General features: G+C 43.0%; 1 protein-coding gene across 1 annotated transcript in view; it reads left to right on the top strand.

The window, feature by feature from the left end:
- The window catches only part of HCN4 (hyperpolarization activated cyclic nucleotide gated potassium channel 4), a 122,098-nt gene that overhangs the window by 45,813 nt on the left and 54,339 nt on the right, over positions 1 to 21,946 (top strand). Inside the window, exon 2 of the mRNA XM_027847413.1 lies at positions 6,029 to 6,452. Within this exon, the coding sequence (XP_027703214.1) occupies positions 6,029 to 6,452 (424 nt within the window). The remainder of the gene's footprint in view (positions 1 to 6,028; positions 6,453 to 21,946) is intronic.

Genomic DNA, 21,946 nt, shown 5'->3' with positions numbered 1-21,946 from the left:
TTTTCTAGCTTGTGCCCCTTTTAAAATGTGCCAGCCAGAACTAAAAACAATGGTATGACTGTGGTTTGACCAAGGCAGAATTTAGGGGGATTCTCACCTCCCTTCTCCTAGATGTCAACCTTAGGTTAATGAAACCTAAGATTATATGAGGTTTTTTCTTTGCTGTCTCATGTGGGTGATTCAATGACCTTTCAGTCCTCTGAAACACCCACGTCTTTATCACATGAACTGCTTTGTAGACATGTCTTTTCCATCTTGTATTTGTACAAGTGATTTTCCTTTAACTCAAGTTCAAGGCTTTTTATTTCTCCCTATTAAATTTCATCTAAAGTCCTCTTCTGATATTTCATTGTAACATAGATTCTGCAAGATTAAGTTGTGGACATTCTTATCAAACTGGAAAGAGGCAGATAGATAGTGTAGTAGATGGAGTGCTGGGCCCAGAGTCAGGAAGACTTGAGTTCAAATCCAACCTCAGATTTTCATAACTAGGCAACTCAAGGCAAGTCACTTAACATCTGTTTGCCTCATCTCCTCATCTCTAAATGGGGAGTAATAATAACACCTACTTCCCAGGGATGATGTGAGGATGAAATGAGATAATAATTGTAAAGTGGTTGACATACAGTAAGTGCTATATGAATGTTAGTTATTATTATTCTGGATATAAGTTAATGAACACTTCTGAGGATTGGCCTAGTCAAGTTCAGAAAGGCTTATGACTCAATGGTTGACTCTCAGGTCTTGAATTTTTTTTGGCTGTAGCAATTCAAGAAGCCATCCACAAAGATATGAAGGGGCTGCAGTCTGCATCAGTAAGAGGGAATGCCTGTATCAGTCAAACTGGAGATCTCTTGATGTATTAGATTAAATTTCATCTTTTTGAATTCACCCCATTTTCTTGCATATCAAGATCTTTTTAGACCCTGATTCTTTCACCCCACATATTTGCAATTTCACTGAACATTATTTTAGCCACAACTTTGAAAGCCTTGCCACCTACTATTATCCAAATCATTGATGAGAATATTAAATAGACTTGGGCTAAGGACAGAGCCCTGTAGCTCTCTACTAGAGACCTCTGTAAGTTGATGCCAAACCATCAATAACCATTCTTTAGGTCCAGTTGTCTTACCAGTTCTGAATTCGCTTGGCTGTAAAATCACACAGTCCATAGCTTTCCATCTTGTTCACAAGGGTACTTGAAAGATTTTTGCCAAATTCTTTGCTGAAATCAGGGTATACTATGTCTGTGACATTCATCTGACCTACAGAAATGAAGTTAATATGGAATGAGTTGTCACTAATGAACCCCTGGCGCATTGCAGTGATCATTGCCTCCATTTCTAAAAGCTCACAAATATCCCATTTGCAGTCTGTTTGAGGCTTTTTACCAAGAATTAGCATCCAGCTCACTGTTCTAGCAATCAGTAATCAATCAGCAAGCATTTATTAAGTGCTTACCATGTGCCAGGCAGCATCCTAGGCCCCTTTGGTTTATGAATAAAGTAAGATGCTTCCTGCCATCAAGGAATTTTTATTCTACTAGAATATAGAATTTAGAATAGTCTGAAGGACTTTTGAAAATGGATCCATTTGACTGTCATCAGTCACAGGAGCATAGATTTAGAGCGGGAAGGGAATGTAACTGTTATATCTAGTCCAATCCCCTAATTTTATAAGCAATGAAACTAAGCCCCAGAGAAGTTATATGACTTGCCCAAGGTCACACAGGTAGTGATGTGACTGAACTAGGATACAAACCCATGTCTTCACACTCTAGGTACAATACTCAATCTGTTATACTACCTGCTCCCTAGCTTTCCCAGTTCCCACCTACTAGTGCTTTCTCTCAGAGATTACCTCCCAGTTAGAGTATATATCTTGTGTGTATCTAATTGTTTGCATGTTGTTCCTGCCACTAGACAGTGAGCTCCTTGAGGGCAGGGACTATGATTTTTGCCTTTCTTTATATTCTCAGTGCTTAGCACAGGGGCCTGGTGCTTAATAAGTGCTCATTGACTGACTCCCATTAAATATCTCCTATGTTCCATGATACCTCAGAAATAATGATTTGCACTCTTATCCAAGTTTGTGTGGGTCAGGTGACTTGAGGAAACTACATGCTCTGTTAACAATTGCTCACTTACCAGTAGTTTAGATTATCTGTTGACCAGTTTTTGTTACAGCCTTCCCTATTTGAGAATCATTCATAGGATAGAATGCATTGAAATGGCAGCAGTGATCACTGCAATGCACCAGGGGTTCATTAGTAACGTATCGTTCCATATCTTGATCTGGAAGGACCACAGAGACCAACTAATCCAACTCCTCATTTCACAGATGAGAAAACTGAGGCCTAGGGAATTGAAGGGAATTATCCAAATTCACATAGGTACTGAGAATAAGACCTGGGATTTAAGCCCAAGTTTTCTGACTATAGAATCAATACTCTTCACCATATTACTCCAACAAACGTTCTCCTTGACTGATGAAAGAGTGATTCTATCAAATGCCTTTCTAAAAGTGAGACACACAATGTCTATAACATTTGTCTAACCTACTAGATTACTCAATCTATCAACAAAGGAAATAAAATTAATTTGACATGACTTCTTTTTTTGTGCTTAGTTCTTCCTTGGGGTGGCAAAGAATGTAACTTCTAATTTAACCCATGCTAACTGCCATTGGTCTCCCTAAGTGCTCACAAACCATCTGTTTAATCATTCCTAGTATCTTGCTTGGGACCAGTGTCAAGCTCACCAATCCATAGTTTCTGGAATTCCCCTCCCCCCCTTTGGAAAATCGAAACATATCCAGTTGGATACCTCCCTTGCTCCCCATAATTCTTCAGAGATTACTGAGAGTGGTTCAGAGTTCACATTTGCAAATGTTTTCATTTTTTTCTGGGATGCAGTTTCTTTGATTTATTGATAAAAACTGGTTAAACTTTCAGCACCTCTTTACCTATCTTTCATTTGGATTTTCCTTCAACTTTATTTGCTCTGCCTTTCCTAATCAGAAGAGTCTTCTCCCTGATAAGAAAACATGGGGGAAAAAATGGAAGTTGAGTGGTTCCACTTTTTCCTCATCACTATTAACATTGCCATACCCTGAGGTGTGTTGGAACCAGCTCAAACCGGAGCCAATTATTAAACTTACAGTGTGAGCACAAATTCTACAAATCAAAGCTTACTTTATTGCTTTGTTGATTGTCGAGACTTAAGAAAGTGATGGAGAAAATGTTAATACTGTATATTCAAAATGTGTTTTGCTGTACATTATTTTTGATCAGGTTGTTAAACATTTCCCAGCACACTGCTGATTGTTTCTGCCTCTGAGCAGTTGTTTTGTTCCTCCACTCTCTTTGTGTAGCACTTCTCTTCCAATGATCCTTTGAGGTACATGGTTCAGGGATCATTATTTCCATTTTACAGATAAGGAAACTTAGGTATATAAAGGTTAAGTGACTTGCCCAAGGTCACGTGGCTAGAAATGATCAAAGCTGAACTCAGCCTTCTGTTGTTGTTGTTGTCGTCGTTGTCCTGATAATTTTTTTTGGTACTTCCTGACTCATTCTGTACTTTACTCTTTACATTCCTCTTCCCGTTCCATACCACTCTTGACTTTCTCCTGGGTTACCTGTGCCTTCTTCCATCTTATGTACATTTCATGTTAAATGTAATGTCTTTGGAGAACTCTCTTTGTCATCACATCTCAGTGGCCTCCTTTTATTGCTTAACACGATCATTCCCCATGTGTTGTCATTTCTGTGGGGTAAGCATTGCCTTCTCCAGATTCCTGTTTTAAAATTGTGTTCCCTTAGCCACACACACACACACACACACACACACACACACACACACCCTCTCCCACTTGAATAGGGAGGAGAGTATCTCATGGAAAGGGCCAATATAGCAATCAGAACCCTGGACAGAGCACAAAAGAAGCCCTGAAAGGGGGAGGAAAAAGCCAGGAAAGAGAGGCCAGAGTCTTGGCTATACACTAAAGATATCATTCACTGTTGATTAAGGCAGAATCTATGTCAGGTATGTGAGGTGTTAGCTAACAGCCAGACCTCCAGCCATGCCTTGACTGACTTCCTTGCAGCAGAAACATGGCAGTATCAACTGGATTGAATAGACTTTACAGGGACTGCCTTCTCCTTTGCCCCTTCCTGCTCTCCCTCCTCTCTGCTCTTTTCCAAGTTCCTACCTATAGACATCCTGCCCTCTCAGCTCTTTCTCTGCACCTTTGAATACCCTGCCCTTTGGCCTGACTTCCTGGTAATAGCCCCAGTCGGTTCTGGGGCTAGGGTGCCTAGAGACCTTTCTGGTGAAGCAACCACTCAGCTGGGCAGCCAGTCATCCTTCTCCATATGGAATATGGCCCCAGGAGCAGTGTAGTAGCCAGGTCACCCAAGAACATGGAGGCTGTTTGGGTTAGAAGCTTAGTGCTGAAGTAGCAGCAAAGGGCAGTAAGGGCAATAAACAGCCTAGGCCCTCACCTGTCCATATCCTTGTTGGTGTCACTAGCACTCACCCTGGGAACTGCTCCCCATGGGAGAGAAGGGTCTCTGAAGCCCAGGCCCTTTACCCACTTCCCCCAAAATGAATACCACTAACCCTTTCTTCTTTCTCCTCCTTGGACTCAGTGTCCCCATCATCCTTTTCAGCTTGCTCCCCATTACCACCTCCTTCCCTTGTACCCACCCTGTATCCAAATCAGGCCTGTTGCCTCCTGGCAACCAGCACAATGCATATTTATTCTTATCTCTGAGGGCTTTTGTCTCTTTTGTCTGGCCTGTCCTCACCTGAACTTTCTGCCTCTCCATAGATCTATATCCTTTAAGGGCCTGCTCAAGTGCTGACTTCCCTGATCCTGCCCTCTCAGCCACACTGAACACTGCTGCAGCTCTCAGACCCCAAAGCCCTCATTCTAGTAGTCACTGTTTAATAGGGATGGGGACTGGATTTCATCGGCATAAGAAACTCCCTCTATCAATGTAGGTTACTCCCTTTTCTGCAGTTTGTAATCTTAAGAGAGTTGCCTAGAACATTGAGAGTTTAAGTGATTTTTCCCAGGGATATACAGCCAGAATGTATCAGAACTGGATCTTGAACCGGGTGGATCTTGAATGTATCAGAGGTGAACCTTCCTAACTCTGAGGCCAGCTTTCTATCCATTAAGACAGGCCACTTGTCTGTTTAGTATGGTTTCATAATTATTTATTGTCTGCAACTTCCTTTCCTGGACAGCAAGAGCTGCCTCTTCTCTTGTGTCCCCACGTGACCTAGCACAGGGCTGGGCACACAGTCCCTGGTCAACATAGATTGGTCGGTGTGAGTGGAATTCATTCATTCACATATCAGCAGTGTTCCATATTGGAAACCCTAGAAATTGTTCAGCAAAGCTGGTCAGGAAGCCCTGAAATCTGCTGGAGAATTCTGTCCTAAAAGACATTTGTGGAGTGAGATGAGTTTCCCACATTGCCTGGTCTCCCTCCTAGATGCCCCTATTTGTTTATTTTCACACTGATTTTCTCTCTGTGGAGAGACAGGCATAGCCAGTAAGGGGTCCTGTCAGCATGGGGCTGAGGGAGAGAACTGCCTCTCACTTGTACTTAATTAGGTGCCCTGTCTTATCTAAACTTGGAATCCCAACCAGCCTAGCACAGTGCTCTGCTGAGATTAGGTACTTATTAAATTTTTTTGGATCTAATCGAATTGAATTGAATTGGATTGAAAGGTCTTCTGGAAGGGTAAGATTTAAGAAAATTTTGGAAAATGGTAGAGTAGGATCCCTGCAGTCAAGGTGAGGGCCTGTGTTTCTCTTCCCCTTTCATCTGCCATGTTGGTGTCTGTGTTTCTATATTTCTCTATGTATCATCCATAGTTCTCTTGGTATCTTTCTCTCTCCTCCGTGTCTATTTCTGTCTTCTTTTGGTGGGTATACCTTGTTGTAGCTGTCTGAACGTCTCCCTCTCAGGGTCTCTTCCTAAGTGACCTGTCTCTTCCTCTCTGCACAGGTTTTACTGGGACCTAACCATGCTGCTTCTGATGGTGGGGAACCTGATTATCATCCCTGTGGGCATCACCTTCTTCAAGGATGAGAATACAACACCCTGGATTGTCTTCAATGTGGTCTCAGACACTTTCTTCCTCATTGATCTTGTCCTCAACTTCCGGACAGGCATAGTTGTAGAGGACAACACAGAAATAATACTGGACCCTCAAAGGATCAAAATGAAATACCTGAAGAGCTGGTTTGTTGTGGACTTCATCTCCTCCATTCCTGTGGACTACATCTTCCTCATTGTGGAGACGCGCATAGACTCAGAGTTCTATAAGACAGCTCGGGCTCTGCGCATCGTCCGATTCACCAAGATCCTCAGTCTCCTTCGCCTCTTGCGTCTCTCCCGCCTCATTCGCTACATACACCAGTGGGAGGAGGTGAGTCAGGGCCCCAAAGGGGCCACCATGTGACTGTCCCAGGCAGACAGAATGAGCATTAAAGTTTGATAAGCAAAGGAAACAGTGGGAGAATGTGCACTATCAGAATGGGACATGTATGAGGTATTTTTTTTCCTTCCTTCATTGACTTTGGAGTCAGAGTAGATGGGCACCTATGTAACCTTGGGGAAGTGACTTGATGTCACTAGGTTTTAATCTGGCTCGGAGTGTCTGAGGGTAAGGATCTTCAGCACCTTCCTTTAGACAGCTCCAGCAACCACCAGTTAGCACAGGAAGTAGGATGAAGGTGGATCACTGTCACCCAAATTAAAAAAAAAAAAAAGACAACATGTCTGCCATGTGACCCGGCATCCAGATCCTCCTGACTCTGAGGCCAGCTCCTTATTCATTATGGCTGTATTTCCTCTTTTCACATCCATTATTTCATTTAATCTTCATAACAGATTGTTTTCTCCATTTTAAAACTGAGACTCAGTGATGTCATGTGACTTGCTCAAGGTTACACAGGTAGTGACAGAGACAAGATCTGAACCCAGGTACTCTGACTCCCAAACCAATGATCCTTTCACTGTTCCATGTCATTCTCACTCGTAAAATACTAATAATCATAATAGCTAGAATTTATATAACACTTTATGGTTTACAAAGCACTTTACATGTATTATCACATTTGATCCTCACAACAGCCCTGAGAGGTGGGGGCTATTATCCCCATCTTATGGATAAGGAAACTGAAGTTGAAAGAGGTTAAATGATTTGCTCAACGTCAAAAGTCCGAGGTAGGATTTGAACCCAGGCCTTCCTGACTCCAGGTCTTGCACTGTATCTACTATGTCACTCAGCTGACTCTTCAAAAAGAAATGGTTAGGTAAAGAAAAGAGGATAGATGTCTTCATTCAATACTTTGCTCGATTTTCCTTAGACCTGGCTGATGACTTTTATCAGTAGACCCTTAGGGTCTGGCACCAGCAGCTCCTTCTTTCCTGTTAAAACCATGAAAATGTTCACAATAATTAAGAGGAGGGAGTGTGATACAGGTTGCTCAGGCCTCTGGCTAAGTGAGTAAACCAAGAAGAAAAGGAGCAAAAGTTGGAGACATGTTTCTTTCACCTTGAAGCCCTCACTGACCGTAATGGCTTATTTTATGCTGTAAAGAAATAGTTACTGTCTATTTCTGTGAGAATGTGAGATGGTGAAGCATCCTCTTGCATTTTCACTGGGTCCCCAAGTCACATAAAGGGAATAGTGGTACCCCCTTGGATCCCCTGCATAATACCTCCTCACCACTGTTACTCTATATTACTTACTTCTATCCTTACCATTATCCTCTGGATCATCTCCCCATTCTACTCTTTATCCTATAATTTCAATTGTTTTTTTTTCCATTTCTAATTCTTTCCCCTCCTTTCTTTCTCACTCCCCTCTTCATTCTGTCTCTATCTCTGTCTGTCTTTGTCTGTCTCTGTCTTGTTCTGTCTCTCCATCTATCTGTCTGTCTCTGTTACACATACACACACACACACACACACACACACACACACACACACACACACTCCTTTGGGTTCCCCAGACAGATAAATGAATAGTTGGTGTTGGCACTCAGGGAGCCCACATCTCATGGGGCTCTATCATGCATAGGATATGGTCAAGGAATCACAGAATGTTCAAGCTAGAAAAGACCATCTAATTTCATGTTTAGGTGATGAGATTAAAGCCCAGAGACAGTAAGTGATTTGCCCAAATTCACACAGCTTGTAAGTGACAAACTTGAACGCAGTTGTTGTGACTCCAAATTTAGCAATCTTTCCACTACATCCTACTATCCTCTTGTATAGCTATGCCTCCCACCTCACTCATAACTCCTTCGCTTCATTGATTAGTCTTACTTGTTTGATAAGGGAAAAGGGTCAGAGGGAATGAAGTGCAGTGTTCTCATTCAGAGATTGTGAATTATGTTGCCTGGAATTTAGAGGAAGCTCATGAACCAGCTGACACTAAGAACCAGTAAGTCCTTCTGAGAAAGCTCCCTGACTCCTATCAGCCTCCACTCTTCCTTCCCATCCCACCTGCTGCAGTTTCTACCTTCTATCCCTCCTGTCACTTCCAGAGGAATCTTGGGTGATTTGCCCCATAGTTACACAGTGAATTAATGGCAGAACTGGGATTCAAACCTATGTCTTTTGTTCCATACGTAGGAATATTTTGGGGGTGGGTAGAGGGAAACATGTATACAGAGGTATAGATGGATGACTAAGTAAACGAATGAATGAAAAAGCAATTTATTAAGCACTTACTTTGTGTCAAGGATTGTGCTGAACATTGGAGAAACTGGTAGAAAAATGAGACAGTTCCTGCTCTCAGGGACCTCATATTCCACTTAGGGGAGATGAAACATGTAGAAGGTTTCCACTTCAGGGAAAATGGAAGAATCCAGTGGTCCAAAGGGTGCAGCTTTAGGGAAGATGACAAGATTCAAGCATTCTTAGAGTGTATCGAAAGGATGAGCACTACCTGGGGGTCTGGAGGACAATGATAAACAGCACAGATGGTAAGACTCAGTGATCCTCCATCTTACTGGAAGGATCGTAGTTGGTAACTCTGTTTTGCCAAGTGGTGTTAGTTGCTGTGTCTGCTCAGCAAGATGGAGAGGAACTTGATTAGAAGGTCTTAGCCCACTACTGCTTGGAAGGGGGTATGTGTGGACCTGAGGGTTGGAGTAGAGCAAAGGTTACCTCCCACACAGGTGGGGTTGGGGGATGGATCTCTAGTCAGGAGGGGAAAAGAAGAAAGGAGCCTTGGAAGGAAGGTTAGGAGGTGACCACTCCATGGTGAAAGCAACTGCTGGATCTACTAAATGATGATGAAGAAGACAAAGCCTATATATAGATAGAGATATAGATATAGATATAGATATAGATATAGATATAGATAATATCTATATCTATATATATAATATACGTACTAACACATATGTGCATGTATATGTATAAACATAACATTTGATCACGTGTGCATACCCATGCCATAAAGTCCTATTGTACTGCCTATTGTACTGGCTGTCATAGAGCTGACCTTGTGTTCTGGAAGTCCAAGCTAGGAAGGGGCCAGTTCTGGAAGGTCTGCCATATTGGAAAGGTTTTCAAGTACAGGCCAATAACAGACCATCTGCTGTCCTAGGACAAACCTGGCTAACTATGGAGTGGTGCATTACCTGTGAGCTGGTAACTTGGTGATGACCCTGTTTTAGGGCAACAAACAAAACAAAGGAAAGTACAGAATATAATCTCACAGCATCTCAGAGACGGCAGGGCCTTCGGAACAAGGTGTTCCAACATGGACCTCTTTAATGTACCTGCCAACAGGTCACCCAGCTTTGCTTGAAAACTTCCAGTGAAGGGGAGCAGCCCTTTCTATTTCCAAGTAGCTCTAATTCAGGAGTTCCTCGCTTTTCTTGTTTCATTGGCCCTTTGAGCAGCCTGGTGGATCTTTGGGCCCCCTTCTCAGAGTAATGTTTTTAAATGCGCAAAATGCATAGTCATACAACGAAAGCCAATAACGTTGAAATATAGTTGGCAAAATATTTTTTACGTTCATGGACCCCAGATTAAGGACTCTTGTTCTGATTATCGGGAAGTTCTTCCTGACCTCAGTCCTTATGTAGTACCCTTTCTTTTCTGCAATGACTGTGCCAAGTAGGCAGGCAAGGGGAAAGAGCTTATTAAGAATTTCATGGTTTTTAGACCATCTAGAAACATGAACTTAGCTTTGGTTCTCTAAGTATGAGATCCTCATGCAATGGTCATTGAGGTCACAGACCACCAGAAGACCTAAATCCCATCTATGTTGATGTTCTCACCATAAACAGAACCACATGACAAAATCAGAAGTCACAGCTAAATGGAAGGATGGCTCCCAGGTTCTCCTTGGAGAGCCAAATAAAGAAGTTGATTAAGTTGGCTTTATCTAAAAGCGAAAAAGAAACAAGATTTCCTGGGATGTTCGGTCATCTTGTATTTGCAGGGCTCATAACAAGCACTTGCAAAAAAAAAAAAAAAGACCAGCATGAAAATAACTGCAGTTTATGTGCAACATCTGTTACAAAGGATGAGGAGGTGGAGAAGTTCTATGAAAGACTTCATAGAACCCTCTAAATTAAATCAATTGTATATCTTAATACTCAGTGACTTGACTGCAGAGGTGGCTGTAGGGGAAGAGAGCAAAAAATAAGTTGGGAAATACGGTTCAGCAGTAAGAGAGGCCAAGAAGCCCAAGACTATTAGATTACACCGAAGCTTTGTATGATGAATTTGTTTCTTTAAGAAGAGTCAGGTTGCCCTGGATTTTTAAAGCACCAAAAAAAAAATCACAAAAAAATGAAATCGATTCTATTTTGACAGACAGAAATGACTGGTTACTGACTGATTTTCAAACCAGTTTTCCGCAATTGCTTAGACCACCACCTTGTTAAAGCAAAGATAAATCAATACAAAAAGAAAGAAAAAATGAGAGTTTATAATGCCAATTTAGGGCAACTATAACTTGACCATCAAGATATTGGGAAATGGATAAAACAACAAACACAAACAGGAATTATCACCATTCCCTAAGGATATTTATCTGGTGTAAATGGTATAAATGAGGAGAGCCAAAGGTCCTGGAAACCAGCTGATCAGTTCACGAAGGAAATCCTTGACAAATGGCAGCAAAGACCAAGAATAGATTAGATTAGAATACAAACTTATTTGTATGACTTTATGGACAGTGATGGCAGAAGATTATTGCTTTATTAAACAGTGAGAAGCAATTCCCAGCGAGCTCCCAACCTTGCCCCCTGCACTCCGGCCACCACCTTCGTCCTCCCTTTTACCAACCTGGACCTAGCCCATGAGGCACTGGGCTTTGAGAAGTGAGCTTTCACCTCATCTCCTCTGAAACTCAGAGTCTTTCCTAGCAAACTTCCAACCATACTGCTAGATAGCTATTGCCCCCCCAACCTGTTGACCTCTCTTTTGCATGTTGTCTTTCTCCCTTAAAATATGTACTTCTGAAGGGAAGGGACTATTTAGCTTGCTTGTATTTATTTATATTCCCAGGGTTGAGCACAGTGCCTGGCCCATAGTAAGCACTTAATGATAGGCAGGTAGGTGGCACAGTGGATAGAGTGCAGGGCCTGGAGTGAGGAAGACTCCAGTTCAAATCTGGCCTCAGACACTTACTAGCTGTGTGACCCTAGGCAAGTCACTTCACTCTGTTTGCCTCAGTTTTCTCATCTGTTAAATGAGCTGGAGAAGGAAATGGCAAACCACTCCACTATCTTTGCCAAGAAAACCCCAAAAGAGGTCACGAAGAATCAGACATGACAGAAATGACTGAACAGAGACGCACCTAATAAATACATTAGCATTCAAATTTGCAGAAAACTTGCTGAGAGATCTATCTCATCAAAATCTTCCTAAGGGCATTTAAACTGGAAGAAGAACCAACAGGCAGAAGATGGAAAAGATCTGTAAGGATTTATATAACTCTTTTTTTTTTTCATCAATAACAATGGAGATTGTTTGGACTCCTGACTCTGCTTGTACAGGAAGTAAAGGCGGGAGGGAGGCTACTAAAGACTTAGAACTTAACCTTATCTTGGACCTAATTATTACTCTAAAAAGGTGACTGAAAGAATGATAATAACTACTGTCCCAAATTTCTGCTTTCCAATTGCTACATAATTTTTGAGAAAAATCTGCACATGCATTGAGGGTATCCTTAATAAAGGCAGATGAAAGGAGCAGGCATCCTTTCACAAATGATAGGACATAAAAGAGTGAAAGGTATAGAGGTTGCAGGATTAAGCTGCAACTTAAACTCATTGTTTGTTGACTATTAACACAGCATTTAATGTTGTGGGAAAAACAGGCCCCTTAGATGCTCTTCTCCAATAGGATCCTTCTCATGCACGTCAAAATCATACAAGATTCTTTGTGCGATATAAAAGCAGAGATAACATTTGACAACTTTCTCATTATAAATGTCAAGCAAGATGTAAAACCAGGGATATCTTCCTAAGATGTTTGCCTCAGTCATGGAGGATGGTTTGTCCAGAGTCCAAATGGCAAAGGGATTCCCTTTCGATAGTGAGGTCTTCCAGATGACCCTGTGTTGTTGATTGATTGACTGCCATGGTTGGCTGATTTCATCAAGTCCTGGAATACTATAAAGCCTCTTAAGTGAGATCTTTACTATGCCAAAATTAAGTTAGTTTAACTCTTAGTAGAGGAAAAAACCAAGTGGATCTGAAGAGAGCCTATTGTCCAAATCGACAACTCTTAGAGCTATTCTCTTGATCTCTTTGTAGCATTCAACCTTGTTGATCGCCTTTTCCTCCTGGATGTTTTCTCCTCTCTGGTTTTTATGGACTCTACTCTGTCTTAGTTCTCTGCTTTTCTGTTTGACAGTTCCTTCTCAGTCTCTTTTGCTGGATTTTCATGACATGCCCATTAATTTCCCCAAAGACTTTCTTCTGGGCCTTCCTCTCTTTTCTCTCTGTCTTTTCACTTAATCATCTCATTAGCTCCATGAGTTCAAAGATCATTTCTTTTCAGATGACAGATGATTCCCAGATCAACCCCCCTCCCCCCCGCCACACATTCTATGGTCCAGTCATATTGGCTTACTAGTTTTTCCTCAGTCCATTTCCTATCTCCATGCCTTGGCATTTTCTGTCCCCCAAGCTTGGGAGGCTCTCCTTCCCAACCCCCAACTCTTAGAATCCTGGATTCCTTTAAGACTCAGCTCTAATGCTTCTTCCTCCAGGAAGTCTTTCCTGGTTCCCCTAGCTGCCATTGCCATCCCAGTCTAAGGTTACCTTCCCTCTGCTTTTTATTTATCTTGCATGTTCTGATTTATATATTGAATCCCCCCACTAGAAAGGAAGTTTCTTGTGGGGGTGGTGTCTGTTTTTGTTTTTAATTTGTATCCTCATCACTTAGCACAATGCCTGGCACATAGTAAGCATTTAATAAATGGTCTTGATTGATTGATTGGTTGGTTGATAAGGAGGCAGGATGGGGTTGACTCCAAATACAGAATTTTTTCCTCCATACCATTTCCATGAAAGTTCTAGGACTAGACTCTTGTTTCTTCCTATGCAAAAATCCCAGGCCATGTGTCATTATTGGGCTGAGGACAGAGATAGGCAGTGTAATGACTGGGTGGGGAGCTCCCACAGCCAGGCAGTTTCAGTAGTGAAGTGCTTAGTTCTACATCCCCTACAGGCCCTTGGGTGCTGGAGAAGCCACTAGAGGTTGCTGGGACTGCACAAGATTGGCAAAAACCATTTCCACACTTATTTAACCAAAAGATGGATGTGGTTCTTGTTGCCATTTCCCAGGGGCTGAAGTCATTTCCAGTCATCCCCATCTTCCTCCTTCCTCCCCTAATTAGGACACCAGCATCCCCTGTTGCCAGCAAATATATCTTCTCAGCCTGCCCACCAGAGCCCAATAAGAAGGGAATCAAAATTAAGACATGTTAGAGGTGGAATGAATGTTAGAGACCCTCTAGTTTCATCCCTTTCATTTCACTCTGGAGGAACAGGAGATAAAGTAAGTTGTCCAAGGTCATCCAGGTTGAAAGGGACACAAGCAAGGATTTGAACCTAGTCTCAGCCTATGGCTTTGCCCACCATTCTATGGAGTCAGAAGATGGTCCACTTCATTCGTACCTCTTTCCAGGATTCCCTTAAGCCTGCTCCCTGAATGCTTTCTTTTCCTGAGCATCTGGGCCACAGCTTATTTTCCCAGAAATTGTCCCAACAAGAACTCTGGGACATCTATGTCATAACTCTTGGGCATGGGCCCAAATAGTAATAATAATAGTCAATGTTCATATAGCAGAGCGGTTTATAAACATCATTCCACTTGATCCTTATTCAGTCCTGTGAGGTACAAGGATTATCCAATTGTTATTATTTCCATTTTATGGATAAGAAAACTGAGCTATTAAGTAACCTGCCTATGGTCACACAGTCAGTAACTGTCAGAAGCTAAAAGGCCAGCACTCACTCTAACCACTATACCACACTGCTTCTTGTCCCTTTCAGTTCGGTCGTTTGGTGAGTCTATGATTCTATGACATTGGTGGGGATCCCCTCCTTGTGGTTCTCGAGGGGGCTCTGAGCCCCTCCAGGCAGGCCAAATGTGGCTTCCCCTTTCCTCTATGGGCCTAAGCTATCCATAGAGTTGCTGCCTGCTTCAGCAGCTGTCACGTGGCCAGGAATTGATGGCTCACTGGAGTCCAGGCTGATTACATCTATTGCTTCTCCCTTATCTCCACAGCGGCCAGCCACTCTATCCTCAGCGGAAATTACATTGCCCGAGCTTGGATTGCTCTTCACAGACTTCCTTGTCACTTTGTGCTCTGCTGGGCGATGGCCAATCGATGCTGATGCTTCGGTGATTAGTGCTAGTGTCTCACTGAGCTCTGCTGCTGGCCCTTGGGGATGAAGGGGGGGCATCCTCTGCCTCACTCCCCGTTACCACTGGGGCTTCCCATCTCCCCTGACTTCAGCCCTGCAGTGGGCAGGCTCAGCCCTGTTTGTCTGAGGCTTCTTCCCTCCCCTCCCTGAACCCCTGAGTTCTTAGACACTCTTGTCTGCAGCCTGCCGCTGGCTTTGCTGATAACAGCTGTTGACTGACTGTGTGTACTTGGATGAATCCTTTTTCATCCTTGGCTCTCAGTTTCCTTTGCTATTCAAGATCTCTAAGGCCTCTTCTAACATTCTATGACTTTTTTTCAAGCTATGATTTAACTTGCTTTGAGAGCTTCCTGGAAGGAAACTTTCCCTCAATGCAGATCAGCACTTGTTCTGCAAATTTTTAGTCTTTGAAAGTAGCCTACAGGGACAACTAGGTGGTACAGTGGATAGAGCACCGGCCCTGAAGTCAGGAGGATCTGAGTTCAAATCCGGCCTCAGACCAAACACTTGACACTTACTAGCTGTGTGACCCTGGGCAAGTTACTTAACCCCAACTGCCTAAAAAAAAAAAAAAAAGAAACGAAAGAAAGTAGTCTACGCCATTGAGGAATTAAGTGACTTGTCCAGGGTCACATGGCCAGCATACATCAGGGGTAGAAATTGAACCCATATCTTCTGACTTTGAAGGTAGCTTTTTCTGCTCTATGCTATTCTGCCTCTCAGAATTCCGTGATAATGTACTTAAAAGCCCTTCAAATACCAATATATCTTCTGTGTGGAGGGGGAGGGAAAGTGAAGACCCATGGTTTCATGGGTGTAGGGTACTCCAAGCAAGAAAACTCTTGTCCCAGATAGAATTTTGCAACTTTCTGCAATGTATAGTCCTAGAGGGTTACCTGCAATTCCCATAAGGCCTTACTTTTTTGCAGAAATTATATAGTCAGTTAGTCAATAAATATTTATTAAGCATCTACTATATAGCAGGCACTGCGCTAAGCACTGGGGATACAAAGAGAGACAAAAGGCAGTCTTCAGTGTCAAGGAGCTCACAGTCTAATGTGGGAGACAGTGAGCAAACAGATTTGGACAACAAGCTATATGCAGTATTCTGCTGTTCAGTCCTCTTGGTATAATAGGAAATAAGTACGCTGGGGAGAGCGCTAGAATTAAGAGGGGTTGGGAAAGACTTCTTGAAGGAATCCAGGAAAGCCAGTACGTGGGGATGAGAAGGGATGGCCTTCCAGGCAAGAGGGACAGTCAGAGAAAATGCCAAGACAAGAGAGATGCAATGTCCTGTTTGTGGAAAAGCAAGGAAGTCTGTGTCACTGGATCAGAGTATGGAGGTGGGGTGTGTATATGTGTGTGTGTGTGTAGTGTGTAGGGGTAGTATGTATATGTGGGGTGGTGTGTGTGTGTGTAGTGTGTAGTGTGTATAGTGTGTGTGTGTCTAGTGTGGGGGGCTAGTGTGTATATATGGGGTAGTGTGTGTGGTGTGTGTGTAGTGTGTAGTGGGGGAGTAGTATGTATATGTGGGATAGTGTGTGATGTGTGTGTGTGTGTGTGTGTATGTATGTGTGTTAAGGTCTAAGATTAGAAAGATAGGAGAGCCTAGATTATGAAGGGCTTTGAATGCCAAACAGAGGGTTTTGTGCTTGATCCTGGAGGCAATAAGGAGCTACTGTGGTTTATTGAGTAGGGAAGTAACATAGTAGAACCTGTGCTTTGGTGAATGACCAGAGGATGGGTTGGGGTGGGGAGAGCTTTGTGGCAGGCAGACCCACCAGCAGGCTATTGTTATAGTACAGACATGGTCGGCTCTGCCTTCTCAGGTGTTAATGGATAAGAATAACATGTGAGACTTGTCCCAGGGGTATTTATTTGATCACAACTCTTGGACACTAAAATTTCAAGAACCAAAGAAATTAATTTCTAATGGTGGAATTTTGGGTCCCATGGTTGTCATTGGGGAGCAAGATTTGGAGGTCCTTTCTGTTGTCCTTCAAATTCACATCCTGGCACTGGGCATTCCACAGGGACCTCCAGCCTCAGGCCTTTGGCTGCTGCTATTTCCAGTGCTTCTTCTCCCAGGCTGAAGGGTTACCTCTTTGGGAATTCCAGGGCCCCTGAGCTACCCCAGAACTCAGGGTCTCTTGAGTAGCAGGGAATCAGTGCATGGTTCTGGGGGTGAGTCTCCCTGCCTTTCCCTTCTCCCTCATCTCCCCTCTCCTCCCTGCTTCTTGCCCTCCCCCTGTATTGGTGAGCTTGCCACACTCAGGATGCTCTGAAGTCATGTGACATGGGGTGGGAGGAGGATGGAGTCAGGGATAGCACTCGCCTCTCTGTCTCTGTCCTGGAGTGATCTAGGTCACCTTCTTTCCTTCACTGCCTCTCCCCAGCAAAGCTCCCTTTCCTCCCTCCAAGGGTGTGAGCTTGTTAGAGGCTATTAATGGAAGCTGCCAATTGTCCCCCTTTGGAAGTTCCTGCCCCCCTTCCCCACCAGCCTCAGTCACCCTAGAGCAGGTGGCTGTTAGACTTTTCCTCTCCCTCTCCCTTGTAGAGTAGTGGAAGAGGTCCTTACATGGGGAGGCAGGAGACCTGAGGCTACTCCAGGCTCTGCACTAACACGGGCACTTTGAGCCAATGCCTTCCCCCCATTACTTCAGTTATCTCCTGGATTCGTTGAAAGGATGGGGCTAACTGATCTCTAGGTCGATTCCCATCATATCTCTAATGTCTTGTGATTTTTATCAATCAGTATCGGCCCATCTCTGCTGGGTAAGTAATCTTACACGTGGTGGGAAAAGGAATATGAATTGATAATTCCCTCCCTCAGGAATGGATTCTCTGGGCTGGGCCTCTCTATCAGAAAAGTCAGTTGACCCCTGACCAGAAGAGCCATTCAATCAGTTAACAAATCTTTATTCTATGGCTACTACATGCCAGGCACTGGGGATGACAAAACTGAAACAATCTCTTTCCCTATCCCCTCTCTCCCCACCACCAGCAGCAGCAAACAAAGATCCATGATTCCAAACAAGTCTTTGAAGATTGGGAACTGAAATTTCAGGCTCATTGGAACAAACCTTCCCGGGGGAGGGTTTCCAGGACTTGATGACACGCTCTATGATTGAATCCAACAAATGTGTATTACATGTCTACTATTTGCCAGACACTAGGGATTTTTTTAATATCAAACCTGTGATTTTATTGATGTGGGAAGCTCCCAGTGAAGGACTTCCTCTATCTGTGCAGGCTGGCATCTTCTCCCCAGTGAAGTCTTAGAGAGATGCCAGGAGGTTTTGGGGGGAGTGGGCACTAAAAGCTTTAAGGGTCCTGCCCAGGTTCACATAGACAATATGTGTCAGAGACAGGATTCCAGCCCAGATTCAAGGCTGGCTCTCTACCACAATGTCACTCTACCACTGATAATACAAACACAAAAGTCCCTGCCCTCAAGGTGCTCGCTGGATAGCTCTAGGAGGCAAAGCTAATAGTGGGAAGGAGGTAAAATATAATCAAAGCCCCCAAGAGTTGGAAGGGGCCTCAACCCTATATTTCAATAGGGGTCTCTTCTACAGTATTGTCATGAGGTTGTTGTCCAATCTCTGTTTGAAGACCTTCAATGACATATTGAGGCAATTCATTCCACCTTTGGATGGTTATCATCTTTAGGAAGTGTTTCCTTTCGTCAAGCTGAAATTGGCATCCCTTCAACTTTCAACCCATGCTTCTAGCTGTGCCCTTAGGCACCAGGCTGAATGAGTCTGAGCCTCCTTCCATATAACAAGTCTTCAGATACTTGGAGGCACCTATCGTGCCTGCCCTGTTTTCTCTTCTCTTAGCTAAACACTACTGGTTGCTTCTGCTGATAGACTATGGCCCCCACTTCCCTCACTGCCCTGCTTAGCATGCTATGGCTATATCCCAGCTATCATCCTCCCCCACCCCTGCCCAGGAGCCAGCATTTTGAGTAGCCTCAGAGAGTAGATCCTGGGACCTGGATGGGACCTGCCGTCTCCAAGCTGCCCTCTGGGAGATGAATTTGCCACGAATCCTCTTTTTTAAAGCTTTTATTTAGCATTTTATTTTTCTCAGGTTACATGTAAAAACAATTTTTAGCATTCATTTTTGAAACTTTGAGTCCAATTCTCTCCCTTCCTCCCTTCCCACCCCCCATTAAGAAGTCAAGCAATTCGATGTAAGTTATACATGTATAGTCATGCAAAAATATTCATAATAGTCATATTGTGAAAGAAAACATAAACAAGGAAAAAACTCAAGAAAAATGAAGTTAAAAAAAGTATGCTTCAATCTGTATTCAGACATCATCAGTTCTTTCTCTGGGAACGGATAGCATTTTTCATCATAAGTCCTTCAGAGCTGTCTTGGATCATTGTGTTGCTGAGAATAGCTAAGTCATTCACGGTTGATCATCTTACAATATTGCTGTTACTTTGTACATACTACATTTCACTTTGCATCAGCTCATACAAGTCTTTACAGGTTTTCATGAGAGCATCCTGATCATCATTTCTTACAGTATTCCATCATAATCATATACCACAACTTGTTCAGCCATCCCCCAAATGATGCGCATCCTCTCAACTTCTAATTCTTTACTCACTCATTTCTTAAAAGTGCTCTGTTTAATACACAGTTCTAAAAACAAGATCCCTTCCTCATTGTCTTAGCAGTGGGTTATAGCAGAAAGGGCTTGGTGTCAAAAAGCCTCATGCAATCCTAACCTCAGCCTTTTTGGATCAACCTTGGACAAGTTTCTTAACTTCCTGGCACCTTGTTTTCCTTATCTATAAAATGGATCTAATAATATTCATCCTACCTCACTGGGATTTTGTGGAAAGCACTTTATAAAAATATGAGCTCTTATTATTACTTGCCAATTAAGTGACACTAGGTCCTGGGGAAAAGGAATTACTGCCTCTAGAGAGTTCCAGGAACTCCAGCCCTTTGTTTGAAATTGGAATTGAAGAGGGAAGGGATTGCGATATAACTAAATAGTGATCTTCGAAGCAAAGCTGGGCTTGAAGAGAATAGACACGAGTTCCCTCCACACTGCACCTCCCAGGTGGGCACAGAGTCTTTGCTTGAAGACCTCCAATGAAATGGAACATCCTGCTTCCTGAGAAAGTCATTTCTCAAGGCTTTGGGATGGGTCAACCTCTTAAGAAGTTTTCTGGATGTCCTGCCTCTTTGAAAATTATCATCGTTTCTATGGTTAGACATCAAAATACTGAAGGAGATGGACGTGGCTAGAGGTCCATGTATGCAATAAAAGGATGGGGAGGGCAGTAAGGAGGCCGAGGTCCTCTGCTAGTAGTAGTCTTGTGGTACTAGGCATGAAACTTTGTTTCTAGCCAATCAGAGAGCTGTCTCCTATCTTAGCCACCACCATAAAAAGGAGGTTTTGATGAAGTATAAAGAGCAGGGCAAATATTTGCTGAGTACAGTGACACACAAGCCTCTTAGTGCCTAGGTCCACAAGGGGCATTGCCTGAGGTTTTGCATCTTCTCCTGGCAACAAGGAGCCAGGCACTCAGCAACAGTGTCTGGCATTCTGTTGGGGAATTGCTGTGAGCATCTTCCGGTCAACCTCACCAGAGACATATTCTTCCTAAACTCACATCATCCCTGTCTTTGTCCTTCCCAGGAAGGCCACATTGATGACCCGGGGTTGTCTCAGATGAACAGAAATCTGCCTCACTATTACATTCGAGCTCACCATCATCACCCTTACCTTTATTAATCATCATAATCAATAACTGTCAGCACCTTAATCACTCCTTACGTACACTTTTTTTGTATGTTGTCTACCCCAATAAAAGGTGAGTTCCCTGAGGGTAGGGACTGTGTTTTTGTCTTTCTTTGTCTCTCTGGCACCTAGCACAATGTTGCCATGATTGATCACAGTCATTTTTCAGTCATGTCTGAATCTTCTTGACCCCATTTGGGGTTTTCTTGGCAAAGATACTGGAATGGTTTGCCATTTCATTCTCCAGCTCATTTTATAGATGAGGAAACTAAAGCAAACAGGGTTAAGTGACTGCCCAGGGTTAGACAGCCAGTAAGTGTCTGAGGATGGATTTGAACTCATGAAGATGAGTCTTTCTGATTCCAAACTCAGTGCACTATTCACTGTACCAGCTAGTTGCTCTACCTAGTACAAGACCATTACCTTCACTTCATCTGGGTACTTGTCCCCTCCATTGTTCTCTTTCACCTGGCTCCTTCCTTGACACTTACAAACATGGCCAGGGGCCCCCATTCTTAAAAAAGAATAATTCACTTGCTCATGCTATCCCCTCAAACTTTCACCTTTTCCTTCTCCTTTCATAAACTCCTCAAAACTCCTAGAAGAGCCATCCAAACTTTTCATCTCCATCTTCTCACCTCCCACTCACTCCTCAACCCCTTGCAATCTGGTTTGTGACTACTTCACTAAAACTGCTCTCTCCAATGTTACCAACCACTTAACAGCTAAATCTCATGGATTTTTCTCAGCCCTGATCCTACTTGACTTTTCCACAGCTTTTGACACTATTGATCACACCTTCCTCTTGGATATTTAATGGGCTCTTGATTTCTGTAACCCTGCTTTCTTCTTAAACCTGTTTGAATACTCCTTAGTTGACTATGATGGATCATTATCAATGTCTGAGCCTTTAAGTGTGGGAGTATCTAACAGCTATGGCCCAGGCCGTCTTTCTTCCTTGCATAAACTCTCTCTCAACGATCTCATCAGCTCCCAAGGGTTTAAATATTGTCTCTAAGCGGATGACTTGCAAATCAATATCTCTAGCCCTCATCCCTTTCCTGAGCTTCAGTTCCCCATTGCCAGCTGCCTACTGGATGGATGTTTCTTAGGCATTTGAAACTCAACATATCCTTAATAGAATTCTTTATCTTCCTTTTTATATATAACTTTCTCTTAAATTCCCCATTATCTGTTTTTAAAATAAAATTTTATTGATGTCTTTTGTTTTTACAA

The sequence above is a fragment of the Vombatus ursinus genome, unplaced genomic scaffold (genome assembly GCF_900497805.2).
Source record: "Vombatus ursinus unplaced genomic scaffold, bare-nosed wombat genome assembly UNPS02015404.1, whole genome shotgun sequence".
Classification (NCBI taxonomy): domain Eukaryota; kingdom Metazoa; phylum Chordata; class Mammalia; order Diprotodontia; family Vombatidae; genus Vombatus; species Vombatus ursinus.
This window is presented reverse-complemented; position numbering and strand designations above follow the sequence as displayed.